This window comes from Chenopodium quinoa, unplaced genomic scaffold (genome assembly GCF_001683475.1).
Source record: "Chenopodium quinoa cultivar QQ74 unplaced genomic scaffold, ASM168347v1, whole genome shotgun sequence".
Lineage (NCBI taxonomy): Eukaryota > Viridiplantae > Streptophyta > Magnoliopsida > Caryophyllales > Amaranthaceae > Chenopodium > Chenopodium quinoa.
The window spans coordinates 811,507-825,821 of NW_018744874.1; the positions used below are offsets into that span (position 1 = coordinate 811,507).

At 36.5% G+C, this 14,315-nt stretch overlaps 3 protein-coding genes across 5 annotated transcripts; 2 read left to right on the plus strand and 1 right to left on the minus strand.

The window, feature by feature from the left end:
* Positions 1-773: 773 nt before the first annotated feature.
* Positions 774-5,197, plus strand: LOC110705007 (uncharacterized membrane protein At3g27390-like). Of its 2 annotated transcripts, none has more exons than XM_021882823.1 (11): positions 774-876; positions 957-1,128; positions 1,268-1,376; positions 1,878-2,079; positions 2,174-2,304; positions 3,047-3,335; positions 3,454-3,560; positions 3,771-3,912; positions 3,993-4,191; positions 4,297-4,540; positions 4,923-5,197. In XM_021882823.1, exons 2-11 carry the CDS (start codon positions 1,035-1,037, stop codon positions 5,047-5,049), a joined length of 1,644 nt encoding a protein of 547 aa, XP_021738515.1. In that variant the 5' UTR covers positions 774-876; positions 957-1,034; the 3' UTR covers positions 5,050-5,197. The 2 variants fall into 2 exon arrangements, with proteins under 2 accessions (XP_021738515.1, XP_021738516.1); XM_021882824.1 differs by having other exon boundaries at positions 971-1,128.
* Positions 5,198-5,587: 390 nt separating this feature from the next.
* LOC110705008 (transmembrane protein 45A-like) lies at positions 5,588-6,667 on the minus strand. The gene has a single exon (XM_021882825.1). The coding sequence runs from the start codon at positions 6,594-6,596 to the stop codon at positions 5,700-5,702; it is 897 nt and encodes a 298-aa protein (XP_021738517.1). The 5' UTR covers positions 6,597-6,667; the 3' UTR covers positions 5,588-5,699.
* A 1,518-nt stretch (positions 6,668-8,185) lies between these two features.
* On the plus strand, positions 8,186-10,847 carry LOC110705009 (pentatricopeptide repeat-containing protein At2g15630, mitochondrial-like). 2 transcript variants are annotated; one of them, XM_021882827.1, is made up of 2 exons: positions 8,666-8,789; positions 9,158-10,847. In XM_021882827.1, exon 2 carries the CDS (start codon positions 9,250-9,252, stop codon positions 10,291-10,293), a length of 1,044 nt encoding a protein of 347 aa, XP_021738519.1. In that variant the 5' UTR covers positions 8,666-8,789; positions 9,158-9,249; the 3' UTR covers positions 10,294-10,847. The 2 variants fall into 2 exon arrangements, with proteins under 2 accessions (XP_021738518.1, XP_021738519.1); XM_021882826.1 differs by having other exon boundaries at positions 8,186-10,847.
* Positions 10,848-14,315: the final 3,468 nt, after the last annotated feature.

Genomic DNA, 14,315 nt, shown 5'->3' on the forward strand with positions numbered 1-14,315 from the left:
AATTATTATGTAAATGTATCACTCAAAAAGTGAATTTATCATTATAAAAAGTATCAAATAGTAAGTTACATCATTCAAAAAAGATGATTTTTAAATTTTATCATCCTAAAGATAATTATATAATCTCATTAAATGGTTTAATATGAGATTATATAATTCAAAGTATGACTCACAAAAAGATAATTATATCATCTAAAAAAGTGATTATATCATCCAGAATGTGATTATATTATTTGAAAGTGTCAAATTTTGGGTTTACAACAATTTATTGTAGACCGGGTCCATACAAGACAAATTGGAAGGGGGTCGATCTCTGGAGCGTATTTAAGTACTAGCCATATCACTATTCCACAACCTTAATCTCCACTCAATCCAAGTATAGGGTCAGACAAATTGATATAATGCAGCATTAGAATTCTGCAATTATGCTAATTATTTCAGAGCTAAAAAGCCATCAATAACAACTATTTGCAACCTGTTTAAATGCACAATAGACAAAACCAATTTGCTAATAAAATATCTCCTATAGTAAAATCCAAAAATAGATGGGCACTTTTTAATGTTGTTGGGATTTGCCAAATAAAGTATGAAAATGTCTAAAATACCCTTGCTAATTGCTAATTTCTAATCATGTAGCATATTATTAATATTTTATATAAGGGTAGTTATTATTTATGATGATGAAAAATGTGCTGTTGTAGTCTCGTGGAGCATTTGGTCACCAAAATGGGACCCACATGGTTCAGATTCACTATATGTACAGCTCTTCTTCACACATATTAAGAGTAGAATAAATGGGGCATATCTCCAAAAGATCAATATATATAAATTAATGCTTCAAATTGTAAAACTATCCAATATAGAAGATATAATACAGTAAGATTCCTCTGGATCTTAGTCTTTTTTTTTGTCAATAATTTACTCCTTGTTATTATGTGGGTGAAGATTTCTTGCAGAAATTGTTTTTCAGCTTTTTTAGGAATACAGTTTGAAGCAAAACTGAAATCTTGCAGTCTGAAATAGTGGTGGAGAAAATGGCAGAAGCAAAGGTCATCATATTGTACATTGCTTATGCCATCTTCTTTCTCCCTATCTTTCTCTTACTCTTTCTGCTTGGATTTGTCAAAAGTAAGCTTTCTTTCTATCCTCTTTTTGTTTTTTGTGTGAGCCGTAAAGGATAGTGATGTAGACGGGATTTGTTTGCAATGTCTGGTTGCCGTTGTTTTTCTGCAGATTTGATTGACATGTCAAATGCTTGAACTTGCAGGTGCAATATTCAGCCCCTTTGTGTTTCTAGTGATTGCTATTGGGGACACTGGTATTGTAATAGGGCTATGGCCTTGCCATCTTTTTTACAGCATCTATTGCATTATCAGGTAATTTCTTTGGTAGCTTAGATTAATTTATTCGCTAGTTCAATTTGCAAGATCCAAACTTTATTTGGTTGATCTATTAGAGAAGCTTAATTAAACTTGTATACAATAGGTTGTACTGTAAACATGCTAAGTCACCTCGGTTCAGTTACATGGCAACTTTGTTGAGGGATAATTTTTATACTTACTATCTCCGTTTCAAATTAGTTGCACGAGTTGTTTTTTCATAGCTCAAAATGAAGTTTAACCATAATGTTTTAATTTGTATTGGCAAAAATAATAAATAGTTAAATTTTTGAAAATAGACATTGAGGCGCTTCTAGCATTCACTTGACTATGTTACAGTCAATATTTTTAACGCCTGACCTTCAAATGAGAAATGGTGCAACTGTTATGAAACATAGGAAGTACTCGTCTATGACCTGGGGCGATTATGCTTGCTGTATACAAGGCTCTATATTGATAATTGAAAGATAATTCATACTGGGATTTTATGGTTTGCAGGACCAAGAAATTTGGCCCATTTATGAAGGGTGCACTGATCCTGCTATCACCCCTACCAATTGCAGTTTGGACAGTAGTTGGGGTAGTAGGCAGTGTTATAATGGCAATATATTATGCATTTGTTTGGCCTGTTATGGAAACTTTTAAGGCAATCAGTGAGGAAGGCTTATCAGTTCCTCAGAAGTTGGTCAAATGCTTAACGGTATGCTTACCAATTCAAAGCTCATATATGACATTTTTGGTTTTCATTTTGGCTGAGGCTATATCTTAATGGATATGAGCATGTTTATAATTAGGATGGTACTTGGAGCAATGTATGGGGAGCGTGCACTATTGTGCGCGATTTTGCAGATTTCTCCTTCCATTCTTATTTTTCTGTGATGGATGGATTGTTGGAATCGAAGGGAGAGAAGCCCATTGAACTCAAGTATGTTTCTGTTTCCTAGAATTCATGTATCTGTTAAGCATTTGATGAAATATGCAGAGTTTTGTTTGCAGATTTTTAAGGACTAGTTTTTATAATTGTTACTAAGCTAATCTTTACGAATTTTAACACAAATGTTGAACATCTTTCTTATGCAATTTATCATCTGCCAAACTAAAATATTGAATTCAGAGCAAGAATCGAAGATGTTTGTTTGCTAAACCAAAGCAATAGAATCTAAACCATGTTCATTTCGTTTTCATAATCTGAAAATCCTTTTTCTTTGATATGAGAGGTTATTTATTCATGAATTCATGGTTAAAATTTCAAACATTAGCATTTTCTTAAGCAATTGCAAAGAGAAGTGACTCAAATTTATGTATTGCAAAAACTAAAGCCAGAATTATGCATTAAAAAACATCTGAATGGGGATCCATATCCACAATCTGTAGTCCAACTCATGTCTTCTGATTTTGTAGTTGTATGAATGAATCATAACTCGCCCCATGAGTATTTGGTTTCAAAAATGTGATTAATTATGCAATGCAATTAAGGTCAACAACATTTGTAATTAAATTGGGTTTGTAAGCAACCAAAACCATGAAGGTTTTTCTCCAGTGTCAGTCTTTCTTATTCTGACTATGATACTTTATATGTTTGTAAACGTTATATCATACTGTACAGATTTTGACCTCCTTGAACTATTAATTCTAGAAGACTAAACCTTTTTTCCTTCTCTTTATAGGGTTCTGCAGATTCCTGGGTGTGTTTTATGTGCTGCTCTAGGAATATTGGTGGATGTGATATTTATTTCACTGATAACACTTTACAAAGCTCCGATTTTACTATTTAAAGGATGGCATCGGCTGGTACAAGATCTTGTGGGAAGAGAAGGACCCTTCCTTGAAACTGTTTGCGTCCCCTTTGCAGGGCTTCTAATCGTCCTGTGGCCAGTTGCTGTCCTTGTAGCTATTATTTGTGGCATCCTTTCAAGCATTGGATTCGGTTGTTATGCTGCTTTGGTTGCATATCAGGTAGCCTTTTTTCTATTGTGACCCTCCATAAATGTGAAAACAGGGCACAACATTGATCTCTTTATATGTCACAATTTATTTGATCCTTTACTGTTTTTGGGTTGACGATGATGTGTAGGAAGAGTCTACAAAGAAAGGATTGCTCTATGTCATAGCATCTGTATCCATTTTCGATGAGTACACTAATGACCTTCTTTATTTGAGAGAAGGTTCTTGCTTTCCAAGGTATAATTTGATTTTAGCAGACTAAAAAAAATGATGCTTCTCTTTGGGCCTTTTCTTTTCAAAATTTCAAGGGTACAATATCCAGTAAAAATCAATCTATCAGTAAACATAATTCAGTTTTAATAAATATCTGCTGTAATTATTAGCCTTACTCTTGAAAGTGTATGAGTAATTTCAGAATTTTGACCATTATCCATTTTGGGCAGCCAGACCTATATATCGAGCAGGAGCAAGCTCCAGTTTCTCATTGCTTCCCGTGAAGGGGCTGCATGAACAATTCAATGGTGGGCACCATAAGGATCCTCTTCTGAGAACACCTTCACAGAAAAAGAGAGCGTTGCATTCCATGCTGGTAGGTGTTAAATATGACATTTGATTGAACAAAGGAAAAGTTGGAAAGTTTAATATTACGCCCACTGATGTATAAAACAGATATGGGACAGTTTTTTCAAAGCGTGTGAACATGATGGAAAAGAGCTTCTCAGAAAGGGGGCTATCACAATTGCAGACCTTGATGCGTGGCAACAGTCAAACAACAACAACAAGATAATCAATGTAGGAGTTCCTGCTTATGTATTCATAGATTGCATCATCCGCTCTATTAAGAGTGGCTCGACTGGATTTCTTTTGAGTAAGAGCTTTTCGCCGTTCCTATACTCCTCACCTCCATATCTGATTTCTGTAAATCAAATTTAATCTCTAAGTCTTAACCCCTGTCCACATAATGTGTCTTCAGGTAACAATGTTGAATTGACAAGCCTGAACAGGCCTGAGGGAAGGGTGTTTGATTGGTTATTTGAGCCAATGAGCATCATGAAAGAGCAGCTCAGAAGCCTGAAATTGGTGGAGTCCGAAGAGTTGTATCTCTACAAACTGTGTCTTTATAATGGAGATGCAAGAAGGATGGAAGCATGGAACAATGGTGGTGCACCCCCACATGAAGAGATCAGAAGAGCTCAATTGGAGGGTATCAGTAGAAGGTATTTACAAATTCACTGTCTTTTATAAAGTATTATGTTCAGCATTAGATTTTTCACAAGTTTTGGACTAGAACATAGGTGAGGTTTGGTACTTTGACAGGTAGTAGTTGATAATGATGGATATTAGGAATGCAGCATTCATAAGATGGGGGTTGCAGGAGAGGGAAAAAAAACATCAATTGATATATGTGCCCGTTAGGGTGTTTGAACAAATGAATTCTTGCTCAGATTGGAACCATGTAGTGTAAAAAATATTTAGATGAGGAGTGAGTATTAGTATTACCAATCCAAACTGTAAGACAATTGGATTCGTTGTTGGTTGTACAAGGTTAGAATAATAATCTGAAGCTCAAATCTTGATATTATGGTCTGGAATTTTCAGGCTGCATGGCTTCTGTCTGACAATCTCAAGATTTCCAACATCCCGGCGAAAATTTATTCAAGTTCACAAGGATATAGCACAAGAATCAAACCGAAGGTCATTATCTTTAGGATCAGGAGCAGTATGAGATCATTTTGGCATTTGACAGATACTGATATTAAAGCTTGAACGGATCAGTCATTTTTTACAACACATTCTTTTTCTTTGCATGTATTGCAGTGTAATTACAATCACTCTGAAGTTAAGAAAAATCTCGCTATATTACTGTCACAATACTCGTTATAGCAACAACCCATGCAGCCAATTTCCCCCCTTGAATGTTAGAAATTCTTTATACATGGAATTTGCACTTTAACAGCTATCATGATGTACTGTTTTGAATACTATATAAAACCTAAGAATACATTTCCTTGACCTGTATATACTAAGCCATCATATTTATCAAAAAGTAAATAGTGATGTGCAAAGTGATTGATTAAATACAGTGCTCATATAGCAATTTGTATATGAAGCTACATAATACTGTAAGATAAGCTTTTTGGATCTCAAGATTGTACAATCACATTTTCCTGATATATTTCAATTATTTGTTATCCAAGTAGGATTTAAGAACCTATGAACATTAAAATCCTTCTGAGTGTCAGGATTGGTCGAGTTTATCAGGATCTATAAAATTTAGATTGCAGTCCATATTGCACTAATAAATGCTTAGAAACATTTTACATAACCCGGTTTATATAATACACTGATCTGAGAAAAAAAGACTGATTGAGACAACTAATGATCAAGAGGTTGCTTGAAGCATTCAATAGTTACAGGAGATTCAGATTTCCTATTCTGAAGCTGTTCATAAGCTGTCAGTTGCCGGATTCTTGGAATGCCTTTTCTAGCCAGAATCATGGAAGAAACTCCTGTGAACATCAGAATTCCGGCGAGTATCCAACTGAACTGCAAATTAGCCAAGGCTCTTGCTCTGAAATCTGCCTCAGGGGATCCACAGGTGACTGCGCCATGCATCATCCCACTACTGCCAGCTTTGTCCATCTGCGGAAAGCAACCTTTAGGGATTAACTTGGGAATCCATAGCATAAATCCCATGTTAACAAACCAACACCCTTGAAATACTACAGAAACTGAAAGCACAAGCGCTGCAGGGAAACTAGTAGGGAAGACTGTCATTGCTACAGCTGCAAGAAAAGAAACCAACACGATGAGCTGCAACAGCCCATGGTACTGGCCTTCAAGGCCAACATGGTCAGTCGAGTGGAAATGAAGCAGGAAGAGCTCTTGACCAAAAACAGATGCAGCCATGATTCCAACAACACTAGAGACTGATTCAGATATCTGATTCGACTCAGCATAGTAGGCAAAACCTGTGAAGATCGCGAGATGGATGAACATGGTTGCATGCTCAAAGTTGTCAAGCTTGAAACTAAGATGAAAAGCAGGGTAATCAAGGACTTGGAGGATGATTGCAAGGACCGAAAAAGACAGGATAAGGATGAGCTCCAACTCCTTGAGCTTCAACAGAGAATTATTGAAGGGGTACCAAAATTTCGAGATGAAATTAGAAGGACCTTTGAGACAATATGATCTGATGGAATTGATAATGTGCCATAGACCAAGAATTGTTAAAGCCAAACCAGGTACAAAATGCCCTATAAAAGTCCCCATAATTCTCTATTTTGGTAATTTTTGAGTAATTTGTTATTTTTCCATATATGTTCATTCAATATACATCAATAATGCTGCTTTTATATATAAACTTGAATCTAACCAAAGTTTAGTAATTGTTTTTATGTAACACACGTAAAAGTTGGTGCATGGTGCATAGATCTTCCATAAAGTATGAAAAGATTCCTCCCATTAGATTATCCACCTTTATAATCAAGTGGTCCTTTCAATAATAACTGTGTTAAAAGAGGAAGATTAATCAGAAACAATTAAAATTATGATCAAGTAATCTGTATTATTAAGTAAGTAATCACATAATGATTATGAAAATGTAATTATTTGCAAGTAAATTACCTTGTTTAATTGTTGATCTTTGTTTGATTATAAGTAGTATTATTAAGGTGGGTTATTAATAGGTTGATGAAAGTCATGTCAGCTCCCCACTTTGTTGTGATTTGTGATGGAAGATGACATGCTAAATATAGAGAGTGGTTTATAAAGAGTAACCCACTCCATGAGGCCCACAATCTCTTAGTGCATTAATAAGAGTCTTAAGAGATAAAAGAAATCTTGGGAAAAGTTTGGTATGAGAGTTTCTTTCAAAGTTTCAATAACTTTTTCTGGATCATTATGATTGATTGTAATTTGAGAGGGAGGGAGAAAGGAAATGTTTTTTTCATAGGGGTTATGGCTTATGAATGTCGTCGTCTATGTACTTTTTTTTTACATTATTATGGAGAAAAGAAACCTCATCGCATTACGTGTGAGTTTTGTCATGTATATTGTATAAAGAAAATTGAGCTTCATCACATAACACGTATGTTTTGTCATCAAATATATTGGAAACTTGTTAGGCCTCAAAATACGAAATAATTTTTTATTTTTATAATTGACGGCCATAAAGTTCAAAATATTTTTTCTTTTTTAAAAAAAACGAAAATTAATTGGTAATATACTAGTAGAATCGCAAATGAACTCTTATCACAAGGAAACTCAACCAAAGAAAATAAATGCCGATATGAATCACAAAGTTGTAAAGATTTCTATCATTGTCAAAGCGGCTGTATTCAAGACCTAAACTATAGGAAATCACCTCTTGGGGTGTTTGTTTCATGTGAGAGTGAGGATTTGAGCTTGTAGTGGGAAAAGAGGAAGTGATGATTCAAAAGTTTCATGTTGATTAATGGACTAAGGGACTAGCTAGGTAGAAAGAAGAAATTGAAATAGAAAAGAAGAGACAACGATTTTTATTATACAACCGGTAAGTTACAACCTTGCATTGTACAACTGTGATTGCTCTAAAAGAACAAATTTGTTTCCCGCTTATGTTCTTACATGCACAGATCAAATAATGCACATTCAAAAGAAAACCGATTTGTTCATTTATGATAATGAGCAAAACCAATCTACTTTCATATGTGCAAATGAGCAAACTAAACAGCCGATTGTAACTTGCAAGGTACAATCGATTGTATGGTGAAAATATTAAGAAGAATAAGGTTTTATTATCAAATACAAGTAGTAAGTATTACAGATTACTTTGTACTTACTATTACAAGAAACCAAACACTTTGCTAGAAATAAACCAACTCAACACCAAGGTCACCAACTATATCCTAAGTGGGTCAATTTTCAAAGTTACTTTGAACCAGCTAGCCATACTAGTTACGGAGTACAATAGTTTTCTTAACAACAAAAAAAGGGGGTGCAATACGACAATTTTTCCATAGGTTCACTAGTTAGTTATTCTTGCCACCTTGGTTTCCCTTGTTTTCTACTCCACTTTTGTTCTATCAACTCACTCTCTACTTCTCTAGTCTCTACCATGAAGCTCCGCCATTTCCGCCACCGCCACAACTTCTCCTCTCTCTCCGCCGCCTTCATCACCCCCCGGAAACCTCCGCCGCCACCACCTCCACCGGTGGCCCAATCAACCCAACAACAATTACAAACCTCAATCTTAAACTCTCAGTGGCATTTCATCGAACACCTTGCGCCCACTCTCACCCCCGCCGAAATCTCCACTACCCTCTTCAATCTCCGATCAAAACCCACCCTCGTTTCCAAATTTCTGGAAAAAATCAATCATACCCACCCCGATATCGACTCCAATTCCCTTGCTTTTGTCATAATCTCTCTCCTTCCGTCGCCAAACCCTGCTGTGCAGCTAGCAAAATGCATAATCAGTAGCAGGTTAGTAAGTAGCTCTGATTTTTTTACTAAATTGGGGGAATCCCGTGAAAAATTGAATGTTGATTCTAGCATTTGTTATGATTATTGGATTAGGGGTTTGTGTCAATTGAAAAAAGCTGAAGAGGGTTTAAAGTGTTTTAAGATGATGAATAAATTGGGGTTTTTGCCTAAGGTTGAAACTTGTAATGATATGTTGAGCTTGTTTCTTAGATTAAATTTTACTCAAATGGCTTGGGTTTTGTATGCTGAAATGTTTAATTTAAGGATTAGTTCTAATACTCATACTTTTAATATTATGATTAATGTGCTTTGTAAAGAAGGGAAATTCAAAAAAGCAATGGAATTTGTGGGGTTTATGGAAATTGCAGGTTTTAAGCCTAATGTTGTGACATATAATACCATTGTAAATGGGTATTGTTCAAAAGGTAGGATCGAAAGTGCTAGGAAGATTTTTGGTGAGATGAAGGTTAGGGGGATTTATCCGGATTCGTACACGTATGGTTCGATTATAAATGGGTTGTGTAAGGATGGGAGGCTTGATGAAGGTGTGGAATTTTTTGATAAAATGGTGGAAAATGGGTTGGTGCCTACTGCTGTGAATTACAATGCTTTGATTGATGGGTTTTGCAATAAAGGGGATTTGGAGAAGGCGTTCTGTTATAGGGATGAGATGATTAAGAAGGGTGTGGCACCAACTTTGTCGACGTATAATGTGCTTATACATTCGTTGTTTATGGAGGGTAAGGATGGTACTGCTGATAGCTTGATAAAGGAGATGGAAGGGAACGGTATGAAGAAGGATGATATTACTTATAACATTCTGATTAATGGGTACTGTCAAAGTGGAAATGTAAAGAAGGCTTTTGAACTTCTTGATGAGATGTTAGTTGAAGGGATTCAACCTACGAGGGTTACTTACACATCTCTTATTTATGTCCTGAGCAAATCGAAGAGAATGAAGGAGGCGGCTGATCTGTTTGAGAAGGTAACACGCAATGGTGTGACTCCGGACCTTGTGATGTTCAATGCTTTGATAAATGGTCATTGTGTCAATGGGAACATGGAGCAGGCTTTATTAGTCTTGAGGGAGATGGAGAGAAGGAAAGTTCGTCCTGATGAAGTCACATACAATACGCTAATGCAGGGCCTTTGTCGGGATGGTAAGGTTGAAGAAGCTCGAAAACTTCTTGATGAGATGAAAGAGAGGGGGATTTCTCCGGATTATATTAGCTATAACACACTTATTAGTGGGTACAGCAAGAGAGGTGATATGAAGGATGCCTTCAAGGTTCGAGATGAAATGTTTGATATAGGATTTAATCCCACTCTTCTTACTTACAATGCCTTAATTCAAGGGTTGTGCAAGAAAAAAGAAGGTGTTCTTGCTCAAGAACTCCTGAAAGAAATGGTTGATAGAGGCATTACTCCTGATGACAACACCTATATCTCTTTGGTCGAGGGAATTGAGGATATTGAAAACTTTATTGAAAAAGGCACGCCATAACAAGTTACCAACGGGTTTCTTGGGAGTCTGTTTCTGGTCCACAAATCCTATGTTTTGATGAAGGTCTGCAATTGGTATCACTGAATATGATGTTTCTTATTTGGCATCTAAAGGTTTGAGGAGAAACCGTTTATTCTTCTTCTAAGGGGGGGCAGGCATGATTGCTTTAAATCTGGGCAACAAAGAATATAGCCTTGCCTTGGAGGCTTGGATCATTGGATGGCGGTGGTCTCTCTGCAATGGATCAACCTGTGGAAAACAACGACCAAGCATTGCAAGCGGTCAAGTGGTGTGTACTGGTTATGTTAAAGCTTTAACTGGCTATGTAGTCCTGATACATTGGTTTGTTATCACTCAACCTCACCACAATGGAGCATACATTCTATGGATGGTAAATGTTTTCCGTACTATTTATAGTTGTGTTGAAATTAATTTGTAAACGAATATTGACATGCCAAGAGTTCTTGTCGAATAATCTATTGTGTAATACTAAGCCCTTTAACAGAACAGATCTATGCATAAATCAGAAACGTAACAAACATATTGATTACTTATTTGAAAATGCTATTAAATACTTCTATAACTTATTATACTATTCTGCTGGGGGTATGATAACTAAAGTAACCCCTTGTTTATCCCATTACTCTTCTAACTAAATAATCATTACGTAGTCGAACTAGCCGTAGTCCTTATAAACCTAGCATCAATTTGATCAAGGTCGCTGAAGTTGCCTCTTACAGCTTATACCTGCTTGTTTAATAGTGTTTATTACATGCCAAAAAGAAAAATCCCCAGTAACAACCCCACCTCGGAAGGCAGATTGACCGTACCGGCGAGCAAGATCGATATCACCGGGTGATAGAGCATGTGGTGGCAAAGCAGGTAAGGAATTTGCATTAGGAGCACCAGCAGCAGGGGTATTTCCAGGGATAGAAGTACTAACCCTACTAGTCACCCCCTCGGCCATAAAAATCAGTACAATAATTACTATAAATAAGCTTTTTGAATATGCCAACTTCATCTTCTTCCCTTTTGTTGTTCAGAGCTTAATTTGCTGCCCAGAGTTAGGCTGGATGCAAGAATACTACAGAGTTGCAGCCCTATTATCTGATGAGCATTCGGCGTCGGAAATATGCTTTTCTTAGATGGGTGTGATAGGATGGTGGTGTAATATTCATTGATTCATAATGCTACAACCAAGATTGTGATCGTAATGTGCAATGTTCATAAAGAAGGATGTCGCATTGTTGATTGCTTGTGTTGGTGTTATATAATTTAAAGTAGAATTTGGTTGGTGTTGGAGTTAAATCCTCCTAATTTGGAATAGAGAAGTTCAAGGAGAAGAACAAGGAGATGAGAGAACATTAGAACAATGCAAAAAAATAACATTTTGCGTCATTAATTTTTGGGGTAAAGGATTATTCTTGTGATTAGCCATTCAATATTTTAGGCATGCTTATTTCATTCTCATTCTCTAGTTTTATAGAGATGTGAATCCATATGATCATCCTATATTTTTTTTTCTGCTTTAAAATTTTTGCAATCGTTGCGGTTTTTGCTTTTGTGTATATTAATGGCTCAATTTATACATTAGCAAAATAGAGTATGGCGTATTTTTGTTGAATATTAGCTGAATGAAATACGACATACTCTAATTTTTGCGATCTTACAAAAATCAGAATATGGCATATTTGTTGATTAATGAACTTGACTCAATGACCCGAATCAACACCTCTTACTAATACTGTAACACGTAATAATAATTTACTACAGTTTCAATAAACTTAGCGTTAATTTGTTTACGGTGGTGGTTTATTATGCATGATCTAACAAGTCACAAGCTTACATATTCGTATAGCTGCATTATTAATCATGAATACAATACACAGAAACAATAAGCCAAATACATCTTTGATGAAATGCCCTATACTTGGCGCCGTTGGCGGATTGAGTGGACGGGCCAGCAGCAAATCGGCGGCCTAAACCGCCTCGTACTGGAGTTTGTTCGCCAACCATTGGAGGAACGGCAGTGGCAGTGGACATGTCCACGGTAGAAGTACCAGTCGCCGCCACTATCAAAATTAGTGCAGCAGTGCAAATCACTGAACTTGCAAGCTTCATTTTTTTCAATTTCTTCAAATCTTAATTCACTGCCAAAATTAAATGGATGAAAAAATATGAAAGGATTGTTACTCTTTATATAGTAAGCATTGGCACAAGAGAGTACACTTTCTTGATTGAGTGTGATAGGGAGCTGGTCATGTTCATGATGCCAAAACCAAGATTGTGATTTGCATGTGCACTGTTAGTCAAGCTAGGAGAATGTGGATTGTTTGCCGCATGCATGGGTTTGATGTAGACCTCATCAAAGTGAGCCCGACCTGATTTTAGGCGGGTTTTGAACAAATTTTCCCGCCCCGAATCGGGTCGGAATGTCCTACCTAATTCGAATTTTTACATTTTTTGAGTAGGCTTGGAAATGAATGGTATTTTATGCATTTTTAATTGATTTTTTTTTTTTGCCAGATCTAAAAAGCCCACATGGCCCAGCTAGTTTGGGCGGGTTTGGACAAATAACTTTTGGCCCGATCCGGTCTATCCTGAGGAATGAGCTGGTTTTCTCGGCCCAACCCGTCCAATAATCACCTCCAGTTTAATGCATTGCAAATTTGTAATATACAATTAAGGACATGAGAGAGAAATAACTTGATTTCTCATGTTATGAGGAGAGAGATACAAATAGTAGCAAAACTAGAAATTTTCAATATTGAAATGTCTAAAAAAAAAAGGTGTTAGAGGAAAGATTCAAACTTGGGAGCAGGAAAATGAACTCAAATTTCACCCAAAATCAACTCAGCTACAATACAATAACTCAATAACATAATGTAATGCCAATATTTAATAGATAACCAAACTAAGGGGGAGGCTACGGCCAACACCAGCGCCCCTTGAAAGAAACATTTCCAAACATAGTAAAGTTGTACCAAGAGCTGTCAATTCGGGTAGACCTGTTCAATGGGTTAGGGGCTCATTGAAAGCCCTGGTCCAGCCCTTTTATAAAAGGGTTTTACCCATCCAACATTTAAATGGAGTGGGCTTTTAAAGAGCTATTAAATAATGGGTTTTTAAAGGGTTTGGTCTAAGTTAAAAAGGGCTGAAATTGGGTAACACTTAAAATGCTTTTTTATCCTAATTTTTTTGTTTGTTTCTAAAACTTTCTAACGACAATTTTAAAAATTCCCAATTTCCCCAAATTATGAACCCTAAAAAAATCCCCAAATTCTAAATCTTCAATTTATCACCTTCTTGCTTGCCGCTCTCAATCGATTACCAAGGTATGTTATTCGATTTCGCTCAATTCTGCTTGATCAGTTTGCTTGTTTAGTTTGTTTGTTCGATTTCGCTCAATTCTGCTCTCTTTTTTATCACCTTCTTGTTTGTATGATTTTGTGAGAACATGCGAACATGCTAATGTTTTGAGATAGTGACCGCCTCTATGTACACTAATGCCACTAAATCTACAATCAATAGAATGAAAACTCCGTACTTAACCATTGACTTTTTCTATGTGATCAAACCAATTAAACCAATGTACCAAATTGATATAATATTCCGTACTTAGCTCGAAAATAGAATACAAATATGGAGGTTTTGGTAGGTTGAATATTAGCATATACTTCTACTGTTGTACTTTGTTTATACATTTTTAAATGGGTTGGGCCAGATCGGGCTTAATGGCCCATGGACAAGTTTAGCCCATTTTAGATTAGGCTTGGCCTCGCCCGTCCCGACCCATCTCATATAAAGCCCTGTCCAGCCCGGCCCGGCCTGTTGAACAGGTCTAAATTCGGGTAAACGGTCGGGTTTGGGTTGGTAAGAGTGGGTCGGGTCAACTCGGGTTGGGTCAATTCGGATTAATTCCATAACCTATGCGGATCGGGTTTGGGTTGGGTCATGCTTGAGTCAGGTCACGTCGGGTCATGCTTCTTATCGGGTTTAGGTCGGGTTACATTCGAGTCGGG